Consider the following 23,791-nt stretch of genomic DNA (forward strand, 5'->3'; position numbering starts at 1 on the left):
AAACAATGTTATGTTTAGGGGGACTAAGACCACATTCTGTAAACATATCCATTATTTTTATATAGTATTTTCCAACTAATTCAGTGGAAGCATTGTAGTTCTACGACTTGTTTTCATATATCGAACTGTCAAGAGTAATCTAGCTGTAAACAGAATTTCCTTTAAGGTAATAAACTTCCTCTTCTAATAGCCTCAGTTTTGTGATTACTAAAGACATGTGTGTTAATTAGAGTAAATACCAGAAATGGAATTAGACAGAATAGGAGAGGGTATGTGTGTTGTAACATTGAGGCATGTCCACTCAGAAAGCTATAAAATAAGATGCCAACATTTAAAGAGCTGCAAAGAGTTTGGGTAATTCAAGCAGCTTAAAATATTTTCCCATTAATCATTTATCATTATCATAATAATACTTTAAATAAAGTAATTAATGTGATCCAGAGATCCCTGTGACCCGGAGATGACTTCAGGAACGAGAATTAATTGTTCTGGTGGCAGGTGCTTGCTCGTGCCTTTTTGCCAGACCTGCACTGAGTCATTTACCTAAAATTGGTCAGAAAGGCTGAATCTTTGTAAAATTCTGCAAGTAGAGAATTGATCTTGAGGTGCTTTTCAGCAGTGCTTGGGTGAATAATTTGCTGTAGAAGAAATTTCACAGCATTGACTTGGAGCAATATCCATGCACGTGCACTGTGTACCACAAACACAGTGTGCAGGCTCAAGACTTCAACTTCTGAACAAAAAGTCAATTTGGAAGTACAACAACAAGGTGCTAGGGCTCTGAAGGGTCTGTTTGGGAGGTGGTCTAAAGCATTGGTCAGAGGTGATGTTTTGGAGAGTATAGAGCAGGGGAGGATAAACTCTTGGTCAAACTGAACCTCTCCAACAGGTTATGCTTTGACATCATCAACAGTGCACTCTTCAAAATTTTTGTCTCTGCCACTGTTGACGGTCCTGGGTTGGTCCTTCGTGAGCAGATGTCACCAAATGACAGAATCCTCTTGAATGATGGTGATGTCGTCACGTGTAGTGATGGGTAGATAGAGAGCTGTGCTATTTTTATCACTTGAACCCATTTTGTCTGGTCTGCCTCGTCACAGAGATGCAGTCATTTAGGTAAATCAGTCAGAAACACTGAATCTTTTTAAAATTCTGCAAATAGGGAATTGATCTTGAGGTGCTTTTCAGCAATGCTTGGGTGAATAATTTACCGTAGAAGAAATTTCACAGCATTGAAGCACATCACCCTGGCTTCCTGCCACCTCTGCCAGGTAAGTCAGCTCCATGTCATGGCTGACAATATCAAATGGGGGTGACAGGAGTGTCTGGTGATGGGATGAGCTCATTCAGTCCTGCTGCTGGAGCAGTTTGCTCTGTATCTTGGTACCAATCCAGTCTCTGCATGCTCTAGGTCACTCACTGCACCAGTTAGAGGAGCTTGTAGTTGGTGGCTGACTCTTGTCTGAGCTTTCTGATAAACATGAGGTGCATAGTTTGGTGACAGTTGGCTGAAAACGTGATTTTATTCAGAGTGGAACAGGCTATTTCCTACTTCCACCTTTTCTCTGAGTGATGTGTTTCCTGCTTGGACAGGAACACAATGCTTATATGTGCTGATGGTTTACATCAGCCAGCACAAAGAGCAGTCAGATTTATGAGTTATGTTTGCAGCATCCTCCTGAAATCCTGTCTGCCATCAGGGAGAGCAAGAGCTTCCAGAGGCTGCTGATGTTGGAAAATGCAGCAGCTTATTTTGTTGATGGTTATAAGTGAAGTACATTTAAGATGCTTAGGAAACTGTTCTGAAAATGTAGGATTTTTCTATTCCAGTAGAGCTGTAATCTTTAGAGAGTCAGTGTTTGCTTGTGCTCTGCTCAGTTGTACTGGATAGCTCCTTAAATGAAGATTTAGCATGTAAACTCACAAGAAGGTTCTCTTGGTGTAAAATAAAATTTTCACGCTCTTCATTGGTCTTTTCTTTCATCATGTTCCTGCCTTCCTTCCTCTCAGAGTAAGCAGAACATCTGGAAATCCATGAGGATAACAAGGAGGAAGGTGACATTTGGGAGGGGACATAGCACTGATGGGACTTAGTGGGAAATCCTCCTTTTCAGGTGTCTGACTGCTGTCCTGGAGGTGCAGAGTGCTTATTCCAAGCAGGTTTTGTGACATCTCTGTGTTTTGCTCATTGACACTTTATTGGATTGTTTTGTTGCTTTCTTTTTAAAGTCTCTGAGTGGTCTAAGGACTGACCTGGTTTTGACCAGATTGGTTTTGCTGTTGGCATTGAGGCTGAGGAGAACAGTGTGGGGTAACCTGCACAGGGTTAGAAATCCCATGGCAACTCTAGGAAGTGTGTGAGAAAATGGGTTTTGGGGCTTTTTCTGCATTTTTTGGCATTCCAGCTGCCATTTGCTTGGAATGTCAGCAAGAGGAACTGAGATCTGCTTGTTTAGGACACTGAAAAGGCAGGGCTGTCCTTGGGTCTGCAGTGGTTACACCAAGTTGAAATCCTCCAAAAGCATTGTCAGGGAATTGTGAAAGTTGTTAATTTGCCATTCATTTAATATATATATATATATATATATATATATATATATATATATTTGAGGGTTGTTTTGTTTGGTTGGTTTGGTTTTTTTCTTTACTCTGTTTCAGTTTAAGATCCTAGTCTTGAAAATGAGTTAACACAGGCAATGTGTGTGTATAGTTGTCTGCTGAAAATATTCTATAAGGATGTGTATGGTGCAGTAGGTAGTCAGATAGGCATTGTGTTGAAAGGTGGATCTTTGTTATCAGTCCCTCTCATACTGAGATCTGAAATACTTCAGCAAATAATTCAAAGCTGTTCTTCAAAGCCTTATCCCTATGTAGGGTCACTAAGTAAAACTGAGGAGAGGTAGGAATCCTGATGAATGGCAAGTTCTAAGAGATGACAGTGGTCTGTGGTCTTGGTGGATCACTGTTATCCACACTTAAATTTCAAGTGTCCAGTTTGTAACACAGCAAATTAACACACTATTTTAGGTTCTTGATAGAAGTAATACACAAAGTGCTATACATTTCTTTTCCTATCAATTCTGATTGTTGTTTATTCTGTTTTCTAACTTGTGTTTCAGTTTTCTACTGGGAATCCAATATATGAAACATATTACAAACAGGTACGTTCTTTACAAGAAGTAAAAAATAAAGTGCAGTTTCTTCTTCCCCAAGATTTCCTTCTCTTTCTTTTCCCCATTGCAGTGCTAAAACTGTGTGAATTCTGAGTGGTGATGCAGTTTCTGTAACTCCTTTTGACCTAGAGGCAAGATTGCATTTCTTAAATCTGCTTTCACAACAGCCATGTTTCAATTAAGCGTTAATTTTTCTCCTTCAGGTAGATCCAACATACACAGGGAGAGTTGGGGCAAGTGAAGCTGCTCTGTTTCTTAAAAAATCTGGTCTCTCTGATATCATCCTTGGAAAAGTAAGTCGAAGGAACTGGATAAAGCAGTACTTGTCTTTACGCTTCTTTTAAGTGAAAGGAAAAATTTAAAAAGAAAATTTGGTTTTTGTGTAACGTTTTTGTTGTTAACTTGACAATTCAGTAACATTGTTTGTCATTTCTTGAAAGCTGAATGAACACTTTAAGACATGCAGTAGGAACTGTTGAGCTAAGTTTTCTTTGAAATTCACGGCAGCTTTTATTTTGTATCTCCACAGATATGGGATTTGGCTGACCCAGAGGGTAAAGGATACTTAGATAAACAGGTAAATAAAATGTTCATGTAGACTTCCTGTATTACCTTTCCCAGATTAACCTTGTTTCTATCAAGCCCTGGTACCATTAGTAGTTATCTTTATCTTTTTCAGGGTTGAATTTTATTTACAAGATGAGTTTTTTTCCCTGCTTATATCCAAGTGTATTACTCAGTGAGGCTGCAGGAGAAGTTTGGTTCTAATTTTTTGTATCTCTTTTGTTTTGTAAATAGTTGGTGTGTGTACTGTGTAGGTACACAGACATTGAGTCACAAATGAAAACTAAGATTTGATTTTAGAAAATTTTTGTGCGTGAAAAAATTCAGCATTTTTACTAAAAATGGCTTGGAATACCAAATAGCAAGTTACAAATTAACTGTTTCAAAACACAACTAATTTTTAAGAAAATCTGTTGTGTTTTAATTAGGAAAGAGTTTTTATGAAGAACTAACTTTGTTTCCCGTTACTGTAAAATTTTTCCGGACTCATCCTTAAAAACAAAGGGGTGATTGCCATTACGGGGCTGTGCTTGTGGAGTTTTCTTTTTCCTGAGTTGCACATATACAGGTGTTATTTAAAATGGGAAGTGGGTTATTTTTTGTGATTGGAACTGGTTTTTAATAGCACAATATTTTACAGGGTTTCTATGTCGCGTTGCGCCTCGTGGCGTGTGCACAGAACGGCCACGATGTCAACCTGAGCAGTCTGAATTTGACTGTGCCACCTCCTAAATTTGTAAGTAATATCCACTTGAATGCAGGTAGGTGCTGTGTGAGGATTAAGGCTTCAGCTGGAACGTTGGAATGATCTCGTGTTTCATAAATGTCATGGTGCTGGGCTTCATGCTGCTGTCAAATAGTTCCTCAGGGCACAGCAGCCAGGGCAGCCACAGGTTGTCATGCTGAGTGACAAGAAACCAGCCCCTTCCTGAACTGCAAAACCAGAGTGAGTTTAAGTCTGGTCAGCTTGGTCAGGAAGCTGATGTGGCTAAACTGTGGCTAAACTGTTAATTCATTAAAAAAAAAAGGAAACAAAAAATTATTATTTTGGGGCTGGCTCAACAGGAATGAGTAGTAAAAGGCATTGCTGCAGCTTTGCCCTGCCCTAGCTGCTGCAGAAACTCTTTGGCTTGTGTTGGTTCTGTGTTTGGACACTGATTGCATCTACTGGATGTCCTTACTCAAGGACTGTAATGCTATAAAATGAGTGTGATTTCTATTTAGGTACATGTGCAGCCTATTGTCCTCAGTGTAGTTAAGCTTCATGTCTATAACCATCTCAAAATTAGTGCAATTAATAAGTACTAGAGGCAGAAGTATGTATATTTATCTATTTCTATAAATATATATATATAAAAATAAACCATTTTCTCATTTTTAGCATGACAGTAGCAGTCCTTTAATGATCACACCACCCTCAACAGAGACTCACTGGGCTGTTAGGGTAAGTGTAAAAGAGAACACATTCCATCCATTTTTTAGAAGTAAATATTGTTCTTGTGTGTAATTTTCCCAGTGAGAGAATTTTATATCAAATGTATTTCCCATTTCAGAAGTCCTCCCTTTCTGTGCAAACCTGTGCACAGTAGAGAACACCAAGGTGTAGTTTTAGATTTGCAATAAGTATTAAACAACCCTTTGACAACCTCTGGTGGGATGTTTTTAAGAAAATGAATTTTAATCTTCTGCCTGGATTTCTTCCAGAATCCTACAATTAGGCACTTGGTTTGTATAAAGGAACCCCACTGGGAACAGCAAAGTGTTTCACCACATCCAGTCTGAACTGTTAATTTAAAGCTTGAGTTCCTAGTTTCTAATTAGTATTCAATGATACTGGCAATAGATATAATTTGGAAAAAATAGCTTTTGATGCATATGTGGGGATATTTATATTTAGGTAATTTTCAACTCCAAACATTTCCAAAAGGTAGAAATTGAATAAAAAAACTTGTAGTTATATGTACTTTAAAGTGGGAGGAATAAGTTTTAGTTCTATAGAGTTTATCAAAGTTACTTTAAAACAGAAGCACACCTTGTCTGCTGCATGGTAAAATCTTCTTTAGATTTAGGAGCTTAATTTCAAAGCTTTCTCTATGAGTTTACATTTAAATACAATACAGTGGCACTTGCAAGAAAGCTTGGAAGTTTAAGATGAATTACTGACCAGTCTTAATTTCTTGCAAGATCTCATTTTCATTACTCACACACACACTTTTTTACTTATTCAGACTATTTCTTACCAACTAGGTGGAAGAAAAAGCAAAGTTTGATGGTATTTTTGAAAGCCTTTTGCCAGTAAATGGTTTACTTTCAGGAGACAAAGTAAAACCAGTACTGATGAATTCAAAGCTACCTCTTGATATCCTTGGAAGGGTAAGTAAGTTGTTTAGATTGAGCTAGTCTCTGTTTAGCTTCTCATAATTGCAATGTTGAAAATGTAATTTATCAACAGAGATCAGGTTTTGGCTGAGATTTTGCATCATGTGCTTGCTATAAAGCAGGAACATTTAGACTCTGAAGTCTTCCACTTACAACTCTTACTCTTATTTCTAATTTCAACCCTAGAGTAGATTGGCTTCATTGTCTCTCTATTCATTTACAAGTGGAAATTTGATTTTGGTTGTTTAAAAACAAGAAAAAGCTTTCCTGAATCATAATAGCTGTTAGGACATTAGATTCTGCTGTTTTGTCATTTTTACAAGTATAAGTTATTAGATATACATTAAATCCATCCTCTGCTTGTACAGGAAAATTCCTTAAAACATCCTCCTTTATTCGTAGTGCAAATTGTCAGGTTGGTTTTTCTTTCATGTGTATTTATAAATACTTCCAAGGTCTGAGTTTTGTCCATCCATTGTATATTTACAAGGGAAGCAGACCTTAAAATATTTTTCTGCCTCCATTAAAACCACATTCTTTAATGCTTTGCATATTGATATTTTTGAGTACAATCTGTGTCAGAGTTCTATCTGTGTTGCATACTTTTATCTCTTCAGGAAGAAGTGCCTCTTGGTCTGTATTATCTACAAAATCTAAGTATGATTTGTTTTAATTCTGTACTTGAGTATTGAGAAGTCTTGAAAGGCTTCGGATTTTATCTTGTTTTTGTCACAAAAGAAATTCAGGAAGCTTTTGCCTCTTCCAGAAAAATTTGTGGACAAGATAAGACACTGAGAAAATATACAAAGGACTAATCAAGGAGCTTAAATTTGTCAAGGCTCCAGTGATAAAGCAAAGTTCTCACAATTGAGCCTCAAGTCTTGGCTTTTTGAGGACTCCACTGTCCCCAGGTCATATTGATGATTAAATAGTGCTGTGTTGGAGTTCACAGAGTTTTTGCAAGTTTCATTGACTGTGCCTCACCTAATAATGAACTAAATTAAGCATTGATAAATGCTTAAATTCTCTCCAACAGGAAATTCAGGGGGCCAAAGGGAGTTGCACATAGTTTTAGTTTTTAGTAGAAAACCCTAATCATCTGGAAGTGGAATAGGAATTAGAGATGTATTGAATTTTCTGTTGAATTTTCTTGTGAAGAATTAGAATGAGCTGCTAGCCCACACCCTCTGGGCAGTTCTGAAAGCCACCTCTGAATGCTTTTACTCAGCTTGATGACTCTGTAATTGCATCATAGAATGATGAAAAACCTGCCTGAGTTGCAGCCAGAATTTGTTAGAGCCAGTGTTGATTCATGTGGCCTGAAAACTCTAATCCAGTCTGTTTCATCAGAGAATTTTTGGATAGGTGGTATAACTAATATGATCTTCACCAAAATCTATTAGGAGTCCTAAGAGGACTTATTACAATGAATACATAAAGTGTAACTTGGCCTGCAAATCATTTTTTAATCTTAATTGCTGTAGGTCTGGGATCTCAGTGATATTGATAAAGATGGTCACCTGGACAAGGATGAATTTGCTGTGGTAGGTTGCTTTAAATTCTCAATTCACTGTCTGGTCTGTTGAAGCAAATAACTCATTTCTTTCTCAAGAGATGAAAGAAATGAGTTTCTTTGCAGCTTTCTGTGCTGCAGTCAACTGTTCTAATCTAAATTGTTCACATGGAGCTATTTAATGACCTTCCTCAAGTCCACCTACTGACTCTTGCCTGTGTCCAGATTAAACTTGTTGGAATTACATTCAAAATTAATTGCTCTGGTTTACATTTCTAGTCTTACTGTCTTTGTTTTACTAATATGTAAATGACTGACACAGGAAAATCTTGTTGCTTTTTCTAATAATTGTGAACGTTATCTGACCTTTTTGCCTTCGCAGGCAATGCATTTGGTTTATAGAGCTCTGGAGAAAGAGTCAGTTCCTTCACAATTGCCCCCTTCTCTCATACCACCTTCTAAAAGAAAGAAGAGCTCAGTCTTTCCTGGTGCAGTCCCTGTTCTCCCTGCAAGCCCTCCCCCAAAGGACAGCCTCCGTTCCACCCCATCCCATGGCAGTGGCACCAGCCTGAACAGCATAGGGAGCTTGTCTCCCAAGCACAGCATCAAACCAGCACAGGTACCCGTCTTCCTTGTTTATTTTTGTACATTTGTGTGTTTGTAAGCTGTAGGAAAAATAAATACATTTTTTAATTTGGAGCTTGTCTCCCAAGCACAGCATCAAACCAGCACAGGTACCCGTCTTCCTTGTTCATTTTTGTACATTTGTGTGTTTGTAAGCTGTAGGAAAAATAAACACATTTTTTAATTTGGGAGCTTGTCTCCCAAGCACAGCATCAAACCAGCGCAGGTACCTGTCTTCCTTGTTTATTTTTGTACATTTGTGTGTTTGTAGGCTGTAGGAAAAATAAATCTGTTTTTTGATTTTTTGCCTCGTGTGTTTGGGTGGAGAGGGTGAAATGAGAATAGTAAGACTTGGAACAACATTGGGTGAATTTTAATCAGTGACCATGAGGTAGAAAATCTTGGTGGGAATTTTCACTTTTTGTAGAAAGGAGAGCCATAGAAAGGTTTTGTTTGTGTATCTGCTTTAATGCCAAAGAAATCATTAATCTACTTTAAATCTCCTGCTATTAGTGTGAGGACTTTATATGCCTAATTGGGTCTGTATTTCCAAAGAATTAATGCCTTTCAACTGATGAATAGCTGTTTATCAGTGTTTTTATTCAGATAAAAAGTGTGAAGTTAAAACATGCAGTGAAAATACTTGTTTACTAGTCAGACTGGAGTATGCAAGATGTTCAACACATCCAGCTCTGGATAATGTCATTTATACTTGGTGTGTTCATCAAGACTATTTCTGTTCTTTTGAAATGCCAACCTTTGTTTTGCAGCCAGCTGTTAATTGGGTGGTACCAGTGTCTGAAAAAGTGAGATATGATGAGATTTTCTTAAAAACAGACACAGACATGGATGGCTTTGTGAGTGGCCAAGAAGTAAAGGACATTTTTATGCATTCAGGTCTATCTCAGAATCTCCTAGCACATATATGGTAAGAATTCTGTACTAGCTGTACTTTTGTAGCTTGCTGATCTGGGAACTCAGATTCAGAATGTGATCCTAACATTAAAAAGACACCAGAAACAAACAAAAACCCCCAACTTCTTTTATTTATCCACATACTGTAATATGTGGACTATATGGAAAATTAAGGGAGAAGTAAATACTCCCTTTGCTTTTCTGGGAGGGGGGGCAATAGGTCAGTCTGTGAATTGTGGTTGTCTTTTGAAGTTCTAGTGCTCTAAATATTTTCTCAGACTAACACTCCTCTGTTCAGTTAAATATATGTAATAAAATCCTGCACGGTTTATGGAAATCTGACTAGAATAAGTAAGCCTTGATAAGGATGAACCAAAAAGAGATTACATGTATATATGTATTTCAGGCTTTTATATAGGGCAGAAATAAGATTTTCTTGTTTGTAAGTATGATTTATTTTTTATCAGGTCTTTGGCAGACACAAGACAGATGGGAAAGCTCAGCAAAGACCAGTTTGCACTTGCCATGTATCTCATTCAGCAGAAGGTCAGCAAAGGGATTGATCCTCCACAAGTGTTAACTCCAGATATGATCCCTCCCTCAGACAGAAACACACCCATCCAGGTAAGGCAGCAGTTTTTGTAGATACACTGAATTTATGTGCTTTAAAAGTGATGAACTTTGAGTATGAATTTTGTGGGTTTTTTTTTAGTATTATGATAAAGGATTGCCAATATTTTTTCTTATCTCCTCTTACAAAATTCTTTCAACATTTGAAAATATAGCTAATTTTTTAACAACCAAGGCAGTAAGTAAAGAAAAATGCAGTAAAATATTTCATAAACCAAGAGGTAATAATGCTGGAAAAAATCTAGCACAAAGAATAATCCTTTGTCATACAGAAGATTGAGTCAGGGAACTTGTAGCAGCAAACATTAAAAGCTGGTTGAGCAGCATGTCCCTTTGATCAGCACCGTATTCCTCCCATGGAAATGTAAAATTTTTTAATGGCTAAATGAGGAGTGATGGCTTCCTAGTTTCTGGGATTCATCCTCTGTAGCAGTCCACAGTCCTGTATCCATCACTGCTAATACCACTTTACTGGAGCATCTGATCCTTTGCTGACCCTGCTTTGTTCCTTTCCTTGATAACATGCCAGCTCTTCTGAAACTGAATTAAAGAAATACTTCTGTCATGCCACTACATTCACCTTTTCTATCAATTATATTGTGTTTTTCTTTACTTTTATTTGCTTTCCCTAACCAGAAACCTTTGGAACTCTAAATATATTTTAATTATTGCTGTTGCTATGGTCCTCCTAAGGTTTTTCCTATATCCTTTTCCTGTAGACTCTGTCAGGTTACTTGACCCCTGTAGGAACTGAGATCTCTGCACTAACAGAAATGCGGCGTGTGAGTAATTGCAGTGTCCAAAGGAATGCACATTTCTCATGTATGCTTTTTGGAACTTCAGAAAAGTTTGTCTTTCTATACCTTTGCCTGTCTTTGCTCTTGAGTTCTGTGCCACTTGCTCGTGGTGTGGTGATAATGTCACAGCAATGTGAAGTGCTCAGCACTGGCTGCCAGCCTGGTGATTTTCCTTCCTTCCTTCAACAACTGGAGATGCATAGATCTGGCAGGAAATTCCTGGGACAGGCAGCTCAGTGCTGCTGAAATGACTCCTGGACGAGTTCTCTGCAGCTGGGACCAGTAAATACATCTTGCTGGTCTTGGCTTCTTGGTTGGGCTCTTGTTTGTTTTTTAATGTTTAATAAAGCCAAGCTTTCTGTGGTTATCACAGCAGTCTCAAAGGGAGTGAAGCAGGCAAACTCTGCTTTCTTCTTTTTGAAATGCTTTATAAAAGTTTTAGGTCTCTTGGTTTGTCAGACTAGCAGTGAGTTCAGTGCTGCAGTCTTTGCTCAGTTGTGGTGGGCTTTTTATCCTTTTTATAACAACAATAACAACCAGTTTTGTACCTAATGCTGACATCCTTTCTTAACTTATCTAGAAGACAGGGAATGCCCCCTGTGTCTTCCCTGATCTCTGCTTGCATGAATGTAGAAACAACCTACAGGAAATGGGGTATAATTGCAGAAATTGCCATCTAGAAGACTGGACTTACAATCTGATTTCATTAAGTCCACTGTAAACCTTACTATTGACTACAGCAGAACTAAGTTTTAGGTTTTGAATTTTAATTCTACCAATTCTGCAAATTCCTTGTTGGCGTTGTGCTGTCCTTTCATTGCTGTGTGTTCAACTGTCCTGACTATTAAACAGGCATATCAAAAATTCTCCTATCTCATGAGTAGAACTGTGGGGCATGTTCCTTGCTTGTTACAGAATAATTTGATGTCTGTTGTGGAATTTTGCAAATGCAAATAATGAGGATTTTGTATCCCGCCTTTGTTAAAGGAAGAGCTTCTGTCCCTACTTCACATTTTAATAGATTGTTTCATTCTTAACAGGACAGTGCAAGTTCTGTTGGATCAGGAGAATTTACAGGGGTGAAGGAGCTGGATGATATTAGTCAAGAAATTGCACAGCTGCAGAGGTAATAGTTGGGGACTGTTAACAACTTCTTGGTGTAGAACAAACACCTTAGTAAGTCTGTAGTACTGATCTGTCAGTTTATTTTCTCTTAGTCATTTTGTCATTATTTGTTGCTTTAATTAGTGATGAATTTCCTAGTGGTACCCTACAGGTCTATCAGGTGACTTCGGAAGATTCACGATGGGCAGAAATGGCATTTTTCAAAGGATAATTGATACCTATGCACCTGTTCTCCTTTAAAGAATACATGAGAATACAGGCTGGCATTTTTGTCTGCATGGTGTTTCCAGAGTAATATTTAATTGATTTTTTGCATGTGTGTTGTGTTATTTAACTAATCACAAGTACATGTTCTCGTTTGTCTGACAGAGAAAAATATTCTCTGGAGCAGGACATTAGGGAAAAGGAGGAATCAATCAGACAGAAAACCAATGAAGTTCAGGTAAAAACTGTTTATCATCAGTAGTTTTCATGTTAATCTAAGTAATATGTAGGAATTTAGCATTTTTTCTGTCTTTCTATCATTCTTTCTGTCATTCTTTCTTTCTTGGGATTTTCCTCTGACTGGCAGAAAAAGATTTATTTTACTGTTCTCCATCAGAAGTGTTTTCATCTGATGCTGGCTAATATAAGCATAGTATATGTGAACAGTTTAATGTCTTTTATTAGTGTTTAACTAACATGTAATTTAGGAAATCAATGTTTGGAGAGTTTGGTTTTGATAATTAGGATAACTCAATGCACTGTGCTCTGTGTCACAGTCCCTTTTCCTTCTTGTGAGCAGTGATTTATTTCCTGGTGTTTTACACAAGTTCCTGCAGAAACAAACAGGCCAATGCAAGGTGTAGCCTATATGATACAGAAAATATTCTGAATTTTGTTAAGTTCTTTATCTGTGGCTGATGCTTCCTTAAGATAATAGCGAAATATGAGTTACAAGTTGTGGAATTTTCTTCAGGAGCTGCAAAATGATTTAGATAGGGAAACAAGTAACTTGCAAGAGCTGGAGGCTCAAAAACAAGATGCCCAAGACCGCCTGGATGAGATGGACCAGCAGAAAGCCAAACTGAAAGATATGCTGAATGATGTGAGGCAGAAATGCCAGGAAGAAACACAGGTGGTAAGTGGATGTTAATTTTGGACCAGGTCAAGAGTAAAATGTCTTCTGTTGAGGGAAATTCTATTTATTTAATGAATAAACTTTCTTTTTTACCATAAATAGCAATTTTTACACAAATGTAGAGGTCCAAGAAAGGATTTTGCCATCCTTAATACCTCCCTTAAAGATCATAAAAGAAAAGTTGAACCTGATGATCTCCAGGGGTCCCTTTCCACAGGAATTGTTGTTCTGAGAATATATGAAACATTTATTCATCCTCATAAGGCAGTTGAAAATCAGTAATCCTAACTCATGAGACAGGCCATGGCAGTGGTGCTGGTTCTGATCACCCTGAATATTATCAGGATTGAGTTTTCAGGTGGATGCAATTGTTACCTTAAGGCAGAAACTTCCTGTGTAAGCAAGTCACAGAAAAAAGTGTCTAAGGAAGGTTATAAACAACTCTGTAATTTTAACTCTTAAAATCAACATTAAACTACTTGATAAATGTTTGAATGGGACCAAGTTCTGAAGGTGAACGTCTAGGAAACAGCTTTTGATTACCTTTATAAGTAGTGGGCTATTTCTCTGATTTAAAATAGTATTTCTAGGTTTTATTGAATGTGCTTTTATCAAGGATTTTGTGCAACAGCAGAAGCAGCATGTATTTATAAAATATTAAGTTCTAAAGATTTTCCTTATTCATTGATAGGTTGCTGTACCACTTTCTAATTACTTATTGTAAATTCACCATTTAATAACTCCCATTTATTCCAAATTTCACTCTGATTTTTTTCCTGTGTTGTTTCAGATTTCATCGCTAAAAATGCAGATTCAGTCTCAGGAATCAGATTTAAAATTACAGGAAGATGACCTTAATAGAGCAAAAGCAGAACTGAATCGCCTCCAGCAAGAAGAGACTCAGCTAGAGCAGAGTATCCAGGCTGGAAAAGTGCAGCTTGAAACAATAATCAAGTCTTTAAAATCAACCCAGGAAGAAATAAACCAGGTATTCACTGTGCTTTATATCATTTTTTTGCTTCTTGAAATGAGTTGAAAAATTATTTTTCAGAGGGGGGAAAAAGTCCTGGTTCATGAAATAAGCCTTTTTGACTGGTAAATTCCTGGTTTGAGTTAAGAAGCTTTCAGTTCTGTTGGGGATAAAATGCAACTGTCAGGCACCAGTGTTTAAGGAGACTGTAAAAATGTCTGTGTTCTTAAAAGTGTAACATGCTAAAACATTTTTCCCTCTCAGGCAAGAAGTAAACTCTCTCAGCTGCAAGAGAGCCATCAGGAGATGAATAAGAGCATTGAAGAATACAATGAAGCTCTTAATGGGATTCATGGTGGGAGCCTGACAAATTTAGCAGACATGAGTGAAGGCCTTGGGCAGACAGAAAGAAGCAATTATGGAGCTGTGGTAAAAAAAAAACATTGTTATTTAGTATATTTTACACTAATTAAGCTTCTGATTTGCACCTTGTCTGAAGTATTGTTTAGCTGGTATTTGGCAGGTGGTCTTGTGGATTTGTAACCTGTCACATGTTCAGTCTCAGGACAGAGGTGGGGCTTTATTTCCAGTTTAGTGTTTCATTTTTTCTTCTCCAGTTTATCAAGGTGAAACCTTCTTTTGCTGTAAATTTTCCTTTATCAGGTATTTCCTTCTTATTTCCAAAGGAAGCTTTACAAATTTCTGCTTTATATTGAGCTATATTTATTACACATCTCATATTCCCTTTCTGAAAGGATGGTTCTCTTTTGTTTAAATAATTTCAGCATCATCTTTCTCATTTATTATGTTTTTATTTAATCAGCATATTTTTTTCCCAAATCATAAAATCTTTCAAGTTCTTAAACATTTTTCAAGTAAATTTCTTTTGGGTATCTAATGTTGATTTGGGTATTAAACATTCCTCTAAAACACAAGAATTTTATTTTGTTTTTTAAGCCTGTTTCTTGTTTTAAATGTGACAAGATAAAAGTTGCATACTTGCTTACACATCTATGTGGCCCTTCCTCATTATGGAATCATGTTTACTGTTGTAAGCACAGTATTTGCTATGGGTTTAGTATGAAATTGAATATATAATGTGTTAGTAAATATTTACTAGCCATTGTTTTTACAGAGCAAGTGTAAAGTACTGCATAAAGGCAGCAAACTGCTCAAAAGAAGAACAGTGTAGATAAAAACAGTACATTGAGAAATGTACTAAAGGTCTTAAAACACTTCAGTGCTTAGTTTCTGTGCTTGCATGGCTTGCATAAATATATTTAATTTCCAGTGAAAACTTCCAGATGTTTTCTTGCAAAACCTAGGAGCCACTTACTGGCAGAAAACACCAGTCTATGTTCATAGCAATTTTTTTAAACCATTGTGCCACTTTCCTGTTTCTCAACTCTTCCTTCCTCTTCCTTCTCTCCCCACCTCCATCCCGCTGTTCTGAGAAGTATCAATTAGAATATTTTAATTTACATTTGTATAGGGATGAAAGAAATCCTGGCTCTTTCTGCTGTTGGGGGCAGTGTGAGTGGATAGTTATTTCTGGATATTCCTTATATTGGAATGGCTTCCAGTGTCCCTGGAATTCTGCTGTGCAGGTGCTGTCTGCACTTGGGGTTTCACCAGAGACCTCCAACAAGACCAAAGCCAGGGGTGTCATTCAAATGAATGAAGAAATTTCATAACTTCACTTTGCTGCTTGTTCGTGCAGGGTATTTTCTACAACTTGCCAAATGTAGATTTGGCCTCTGCTGAGAAAGCTCTTGTCATCAGAATGTTGGGGTGACTCTTCCTGCACGCAGTGCTTTGTCATGGGAAATCAGTATTTGGAGCTTTAAGCTCAAAGATGAGTTAACAAGAGGCAATCTAGTATCTGACTACTCAATAGTAATTTGTTGTATTTGTAGTCCACAGATTATTTTTGTATCCTTTTAAAATAAGTGTTTTACCTGAGCTATAATGGCAGAGAAGAATTTTTTGTTAATGTGATGTTTGGGGTTGTTTTGCTTTTGTTATTAAAGTATTTGAGAGTTGAATATATTAATATGGGCAACAGTTTAACATTTCATTGCTATTTGTACTGTTATCTTTTGGTGTTCTGTGTAGCCTTGGGGTACACATTTCCTTCTGCTGTGTAATTACTTCTACTTAGAAGTCATATATTCAGAAATTTCTTTAGGAAGCAATTTTAAAGACTGTTCAACAGGAACCAAGATAGCATGCAATTTCTGCTTAATGGGTAACTGGGCATTTTTATTTTTATCATGACAAGCTGTTGTGGTGTTTCTCCTCTTAATTTTTAGGATGATCCATTTAAGAATAAAGCCTTGATGTTTACCAATAATACACAAGAATTGCATACAGACCCATTCCAGTCAGAAGATCCTTTCAAATCTGATCCATTTAAGGGAGCAGACCCCTTCAAAGGCAGTAAGTGATAAAGCTTATCTAGGACCTTGAAGGTCAATTGTTGAGTAAATTATATTTTCACAAACTTATCTTGCTAAATACTAGATAAAACAAATTGTTTTTCTCTTCTGCATAGGTGACCCATTCCAGCATGACCCTTTTGCAGAGCAGCCACCTGCTCCAGCAGGTAATAGCCCTTTTTAATGACAGGACAGGTGTGGTATAAACAATTTGTAGCAAAACACAAAGATTTACAAGCACAAAGGAAGCAAAAACGTTTCCCTGGCTTCAGATTTTTGGTTTACATATGGGAAGATAGAAACCAACAGGGTGTGCATTCAGAATCAATATGTTTAATGAGAAGTGTGTAACTCTTTATTAAGTCTGAAAGCTTCACATAACATGTTCAAACTTAGTAAATACCCTCTGTAGAGAGGTCTCTGGAAATCTATCAGATTTATCAAAACATTGTGTTTGTGTAAGAAAAATTGTATCAGTGAGTGTGAGGTCAAATACAGAATGTTCTTTATAGACCCACCAGTGCTACACTGTATTTACCTTTTCATTCTAGATCCCTTTGGAGGAGATCCATTCAAGGAAAGTGACCCATTTCGTAGTTCTGCCCCTGAGGATTTCTTCAAGAAACAGGTGAAGAGTGACCCATTTACCTCAGATCCATTCACAAAAACCCCCACTTTACCCTCAAAGGTCAGTAATTTTTAAATCTACACTTAATAGATTTCATTACTATTGACAAGCTTATTGTCTGAAAGCTAAAAGGAATGAAATAACACAAAATACTTTTTTCCTAACTGATGAAATATCATTAATTGTATTCTTAAAATGTAAATATGGATTGTTTAGGCAATCAGCACTGTTCTCTCTGGTTCCATGATAATGAGGTACATTCACCGTGAAGGTGCTTTTAGGTGGATATTTTTCCTCTCTGTTGGGAATTTCAAAGCAGCAGCACCCACTCATTCCCACCATTCCCTCCATCCCAAAGATTTCTGCAGTCATGTAGTGAATGAGACAGAGGAACTGCTCTGGCTAAAGAATTCCTGAGCCCTCAGCACAGTGGAGGGACTGCACAGAACACACTTGTTATAGCCATAGTTGCAATTCTAACCTGTCCTGATGTGTGTGCTTGTTTGGGGGGGAGTATGATTTTTTTTGGTTTTGTTTTTATTAGTATTTTCCTCATTCTTATGCAATTTGAGTGTTGCTACCTAAGACCAGTTTCAATGTGTGGGAAGTCAGCTTTTATTTAAGTACAATCCTATAGTGCAAGACAAATTGACTTGTCAAACTGAAGAGCAGCTGTAAAAACCATCTGTTTAAAAAGAAGCAGTATACAGACTTTGAATTATTAATAATATAAATGCATAACCTGAATATTCTGTCTGTTGCTTAAAGACTAAATGCAATTAGCCAAATGCACTAATGATGTAAATTTCATATAATGAGTTGATTTTATCCTACTCTGTCCACTGAATAGAGTGATCTGAAACTGGAAACTATTTGTCTTAAAGCAAGAGATTTTCATAGGCATGAAATGGTAAGTGCACAGTCCAGCAGAAAATTAATTATGTATATCTGTTCTTATTTAGCCTGACCCTTTTGAAAGCTCTGATCCTTTTACGTCTTCCAGTATCTCTTCAAAAGGTCCAGGTAAGAAATAAACATTTTGTAATGAGGTATCTTTTTATGAAAGAAGAATCAAATAGAAGAGTTGAGAATAAAGAGTCTTGTGAGCCATTGGCAAAAAGTGTCATGGTCTTGTGACAGTTCATGAAGGCTGTCTTTGTGGCACTATGTATTGTTTTCTTCTCATATTTTATGAGACATTATGTCACTGTTTTCTTCTCATATTTTCCCTCCAAACAACTGGTAGAAAACCTATTGTTTTCTGCAATTTTCTTTGAACATCTCATGACAGGTCAAAATGCAAGTGTGTTTTAATCACCTGCCTAGTTCTGTGCTGCATTGGCACCACTAAGCATTCCTTGTAATTCTTAAGTATTACTCAAAATAACTTTTTTTTTCTGCATCTGTTCTAGATCCATTTGGAACTCTGGATCCATTTGGAAGTGGTGCTTTCAGTGGTGGTGAGGGATTTGCAGACTTCAGTCAGATGTCAAAGGTAAAGGTTAAAAGGAAAGCAACTGTCTTTTTAAAAATCTATGTACAGACACTTTCTAAAAGAGTGTGATATTATTCTAACTTTTTAGCTGACAGTCTGATTTTGTTAATTTTCTTTCAGTCAGCCTCACCAGCTATATAGCAAAGAATTTTCCAGCCATGTCAGATATGGCAAAGTCTTACTAAGACTGGTAGATTCAGTAGGGATAAATAAATTTTTCACAAATATTTTCAATTACCAGATCAGGAAAATTAATTAACTTCTAGTTTTAGCTTGTAAGAAGAGGTAGTTGTTGCAGATATTAATATATTTCAGTGTCCAGCCTTCATCTAAGTCCTGGAATTTGCTTCTTGGTTACTTCATAGTAAGTATCCTGACTTGTTTCTAAGCTTACCTTAAAATCATTAAGGTTGGATAAGGCCTCTAAGATTGAGTCCAACTTTTAACAAAATACTTTGCTACTAAATAAATGCAACCTAACCTTACTCCACTCTTAACGGTCAGTCAGTCTCTCCCATGTTTTAAGTGTGCAATTTCTGTTCATTTTAAATAGCAGATGAAGAAAAAGGCTCAGGACACACATGAAAAAGATGGATAATTGGAAAGGTCTTGGTCTGCTTTCCTGAGGTGGAGTTTGAATTTAGTTAACTCAGTGTCCAACTCCTTACATTAGTTCTGCAGTAACACTTGAACACTGTGGAGTAAATGTTAAAAACAAAATAGGTTCTCATTTCACTTTCACTAATTACATTTCTTGGTGGTTTTTTTCCTCTTCTAATTTTTACTATTTTGGGGAGGGTTTTAGTTCTCCACTAGATGGCAGCAGCCTTCACCAGTAGACATGGCTGGTTGAGGTAGAAATTGTAGCAAAGGTTTGACTGCAGTTTTTACCTTTTTCACAAAACTCCTCTTTCTTCATTTCACAACGATAAATTCCCCTGCATGGCACAATCCTTTTGTGCCTCTCTCAGTAGGAGAGTCCTTTAGAAAAGCTGGAAGATTTAAACACGTGCTTTTGGATATTCCCTAAAGTTTTGATTAAAAAGTCAAATACCTATGTGTAAGTTCATAAAAGTTTGGAATAAAGTTATCCCTTCTGCACTGTTTTTCCAGGTTCTGTCATGGTTCTGTTTATTAGAGTGAAGGTCAGGCTGTGGTATTACTGTTCATTGCCAAATAGTAAAAAGTAAAGTTTTACTTCCTTTTATTTCCTCATCAGCTTTTTTGCTAGGACTAGAAGTTCTAGAAGTACTTAAATGATTAAAAACATAAAGTCTTTGAATGTTTATGTAATCTTAGCACCTCTGTCTTGGGCATTACCCTCCTACACCACTTAAAATTCTGTGCAGGTTTTGAAGTTAATGCTTTTACTTGACTTAACCTGTAGCTTCATGAAACCACAGGTATTCTCCAGTGTGCTTACATCCCTTTTCTTTTCTTTTTTTCTCATGTAGTCAGTACCTTCAGACCCCTTTGCCTCCTCTTTCGGAGGGGCAGGATTCACAGATGACCCTTTCAAAAGCAAATCAGACACACCAGCATTACCACCCAAGAAAAATATCCCTCCACGACCCAAGCCACCCAGTGGTAAGGAGGTTTTCTTCTTTTAAAAGCTTCTTTCAATTTGCAGTGTATTGCTGGATATAAGAGCAAGTTGACAGTCTACTGTCTGTCTTATATTTCCATGGAGGAAAATGTGAAGTTATTGGTAAATTGACAAAATTATCAGTAAACCAGCCTGAAACTCTTCAAAGTGGAAAACAGATGATGAGAGTGCTATTACAGATCTATAAAATCACATGTGCAGGAAAAAGGAGGGGAAAAAATATATTTTCTAAGTAGGCAACATATAAGATTAGGAAATGGCATCTTTAAAATAAAGAGGCTTGGTTTTACATGGTAATATAAATTCAGGATTTATTTCTATGTTTGCCAGAGAATATAGTGAATGCAAAAAGTTTAAATAGTCATAAAAAAACCTCTAGATAATTCTCAGAAGAAACAGAGACAACAGGGTGTCCCAAAAGCCAAAATGCTGGCTCCAGCTCCTTTGCAGCTGAGTAGCAAGGCAGTATGGCTATGGCTGCATCTTTATCTGGTTTTGATGTTCTTCCTGAGGCATCTGCCACAAGATCAGGGTACACAGACCTGTCCTGATCTCTCTGTCCAGGTAGGATCATTCTTGCATTTGCACATTACTGTGTGAATTAAACAGAAAACACTTTCTGAATATATATGGCTTTGTTCTGCTTTAAGTCCATTATTTATGGAAATCTGGGAGATATAGAAATCTCATGAATTGAAAATAAGATCTCTCTCAGTGGAGCTTCAATTTCTGTTCTCCCTGCAGTTGTTTTCAAGATATTCAGCTACCACTGAAACTGTTTAAAGAACTGAAGCCATGTAGTTTCAAGTCTCCTTTTAACAACAATGGTTGAGTTCAGTTGATATCAAGAGGGAACTTTCAGTTGGCTCAAAAAAAAAAAAAACCAGAAGCTAGATGCTGCTTATGGATAGTCACAGAATTTTTCACTAAACACATTGATCATCTTGTATTTATATATCCACAGACAGTATTAGGAAGCATAGAACAAAAAGAACAGATCCATCATTAATGTCTCCTGCAGTGTGTGGGTTCTCTGCCTTTCTGCTGGTGCATTTTGGAGCAGAGCAGGCAGCCTGTTTGTGACAGGTATTGTTGATCTGGCTGGTTTTGCAAACCAGTTATTCTAGAACAAATTCCTTGGATAATTGAAAAGTGCTTGCTTATTACCTTAATGTCATTACCTATCCCATAAATTGATCCAAGACATGAAAGATACCATGTCACACATAGACTTACAAGCAGACCATTGCAGCAGTATTAGTTTGTTCCTGTTGCTGTGATTTTATTGCTTAAGAGATTATGGTGCACCCAAAAACCCGGAAAGCAGCAAGTGAGAGGATTTTATAGGTGAGTATGCATGTAAAGTTGTCAGGAAATGCTCTAGGATTGTGAAAAAGCCTTTGAAGCAGTTTGTTCTATGCTTGCTTTGTGTATTTTCTACTACTCTACTAATGAGTTTTCAGTAATTTAAAAAACCCCACATAGTATGTCATGTTGACAAATATCCATCACTAGGACAGACATGAACAAAAGGAGAAATAGAAATGCTGAAGGGAATCTTGTTTCACATTGTGAATGATGTTTTCAAGGAAAGAATGCAAATGGCCATCTTTCAAAAAAATATCTACACAAAATATCTTAGAGTTAACAGGGCCTATATAAAGTTGGATGATTCCAATAAATACTAGATATACCCATGTAATCTCTTATATGTAGTTTCTTTGTATTTCTGGTTAGAAACATGGTTACTCTTAGCAAATGCAGTGAAATAGTAGCAGGAAAGGTGAGTACTGACTCACCTACATGAGGATTTTTGGGTGTCTGTGTCCTCATTCCCTCTTTTGTGCATACTGAGGAATTTGGGGAATATTCAGCTGTATTAATATGTTTTTTATTTAGACATGTGCACTCAGCCTTTAATCAGTTGGTTAAAAATGGTTTAAGTGTGTCTCTTCCCCCCTTCTAGGGAGATACAGTATTTGTGAGGTTCCACGCTCTACCAAAAATGTTATGATAAAATAGGCTAAGGAGGAAACAACAGGTTTTTTTTTTTAAAGCAAATGAGCCTCGTGTGTTTATGCAGTTCTACTCCTCCCTTCCTTCCACAACTAAGGCAATCTTCAGTGGTTACTTAAAGCATGAGAAATTATATGGTAATATAGTGTGATTGTAGCAAGAGATACGGGCATCAGATGTGTGTTAGAGTGCCTCAGCAAACAAACAACAGGCACGAAGCTTCCGTTGTTTCTTACCTTTCTTATTGGGCTCTTTAATTAAAAAACAAGTAAGTGATAAAGATCTTGCTGAAGGATGAATAAACACTAATTATTATCAGACAAATCTGTAATTTGCCTTTCTGTTCCATGCTTGTACTCTTTTTAGTAAAACTGTTCTTTCTGTTGGGGGGGGTTAATATTGAAAAACACTTTTGTGGTTTGGTTGCATTTTGGTAGGCAGGTGCAAAAAGCTCTGAAAGGAAACTTTACTTGTCCTCAAACCTCTGCACTCAAGTAGAAAATATAAATACTTTTGCAGAGCGTTGGAAGCTGTCTGATTTCCCAGGCTTTTGATAGTGGAAACTAAACAGGATCCACCAGTGATTGTTCCTGATTAGCCCTGATTTGGTGCTTTTCTTTACGTGAAGCTTTTGCATGTGACATGCAAACACTGTGTGATATCCCATTGAGGGATTGCACTGTGTCGTGGCCCAAAGTGTGCCACAGTTCTCACTTTGCCCATGGGTCTCTTTTTTTGTCCACATGAATGAGGAGTTTGACATCAAGTCTCATTCCTTCATCAAAACAAAGAGCAAACCCTTGCAGCTGAGCACAGGATCAGGAAAACACTTAAAATGGCATGTCCTGAGTTGGAAGGGACCCATAAGGATCATGGAGCCAAAGTGCTGGCCCTGCACAGGATACCCCAACAATCTCACCCTCTGAAAGGCTGAAAACATTGTCCAAGCACTTCTTGAGCTCTGCCAGCCTTTAGGCTGTGACCCCTGCCCTGGGGAGCCTGGGCAGTGCCCAGCACCTTGCCCTGAGCTCCATGCCAAGGCCTGGCACAGCTGCAGCCCTTGCTGGGCTCCTGTCCCTGTGCCAGAGCAGAGCTCAGCCCCTGCCCCTGTGCCTGCCCTGGGGAGGAGCTGCAGCCCCCGAGGAGCCTCCCCTCAGTCTCCTGGGCTGCAGCTGAACCAGCCAGGTGCCTTAAGCTGCTCCTCAGCCCTTCCCCAGCCCCGTGTCCCTCCTCTGGGCACTCTCCAACAGCTTTGGGTCCTTCTGATCTCGTGGTGCCCAAAGTGCCCCCAGCACTGGAGGTGAGGCTGCCCCAGGGCAGAGCAGGAGAATCCCACCTCTTGTTGAGCTGGTGATGCCAGGCCTGGTGCCCTCCATGGTGACACTTTTGGCAGCTGGGGCACACGGGTGACTCAGATCCAACTTGCCACCAACCAAGGACTCCCTGGTCCCTTTGCACATGGCTGGTCCACAGCCTCTCATTCCCCAGTCTGTCCCTGCATCCAGGGCTGCCCTGGCACAGGGGCAGGATCTGGCACTTGACATGTTACATTGAGGATTGCCCTGCCCTTTCCTTTGTCAAGATCTCTGTGCAGCACATCTCTGCCTTTAAGGGAGTCAGCAGCTCCTCCCAACTACGTGTCATCACCAAACTTACTTAAGTCTGCCTTCCAGTCCCACATCCAGGTCCTTCATGAGGAGGTTGTCGAGCACAGGTCCTGAAACGGAGCCTTTTGGACACAACCTGTGTTTACCATGTAGTGATAGTCAGAGCAAAAGGCCTTCAGATATACCTGGAA

At 37.9% G+C, this 23,791-nt stretch overlaps 1 protein-coding gene across 4 annotated transcripts in view; it reads left to right on the forward strand.

Moving 5' to 3' along the window:
* Positions 1–23,791, forward strand: part of EPS15L1 (epidermal growth factor receptor pathway substrate 15 like 1) — a 45,594-nt gene that overhangs the window by 1,355 nt on the left and 20,448 nt on the right. For 2 of the 4 annotated variants that reach the window (XM_063161093.1, XM_063161096.1), the window contains exons 2-23: positions 3,120–3,161; positions 3,377–3,466; positions 3,703–3,750; positions 4,378–4,473; positions 5,119–5,181; positions 5,985–6,110; positions 7,601–7,660; positions 8,012–8,248; positions 9,024–9,181; positions 9,636–9,792; positions 10,518–10,580; positions 11,636–11,721; positions 12,090–12,162; positions 12,679–12,840; positions 13,631–13,828; positions 14,075–14,239; positions 16,123–16,249; positions 16,365–16,415; positions 16,800–16,936; positions 17,839–17,899; positions 18,289–18,371; positions 19,826–19,958. In XM_063161093.1, coding sequence (XP_063017163.1) covers positions 3,120–3,161; positions 3,377–3,466; positions 3,703–3,750; positions 4,378–4,473; positions 5,119–5,181; positions 5,985–6,110; positions 7,601–7,660; positions 8,012–8,248; positions 9,024–9,181; positions 9,636–9,792; positions 10,518–10,580; positions 11,636–11,721; positions 12,090–12,162; positions 12,679–12,840; positions 13,631–13,828; positions 14,075–14,239; positions 16,123–16,249; positions 16,365–16,415; positions 16,800–16,936; positions 17,839–17,899; positions 18,289–18,371; positions 19,826–19,958 — 2,416 coding nt within the window. The remainder of the gene's footprint in view (positions 1–3,119; positions 3,162–3,376; positions 3,467–3,702; positions 3,751–4,377; positions 4,474–5,118; positions 5,182–5,984; positions 6,111–7,600; positions 7,661–8,011; positions 8,249–9,023; positions 9,182–9,635; positions 9,793–10,517; positions 10,581–11,635; positions 11,722–12,089; positions 12,163–12,678; positions 12,841–13,630; positions 13,829–14,074; positions 14,240–16,122; positions 16,250–16,364; positions 16,416–16,799; positions 16,937–17,838; positions 17,900–18,288; positions 18,372–19,825; positions 19,959–23,791) is intronic. The other 2 variants (XM_063161094.1, XM_063161095.1) reach the window with 2 other exon arrangements.

The sequence above is a fragment of the Melospiza melodia genome, chromosome 7, assembly GCF_035770615.1.
Source record: "Melospiza melodia melodia isolate bMelMel2 chromosome 7, bMelMel2.pri, whole genome shotgun sequence".
NCBI lineage: Eukaryota > Metazoa > Chordata > Aves > Passeriformes > Passerellidae > Melospiza > Melospiza melodia.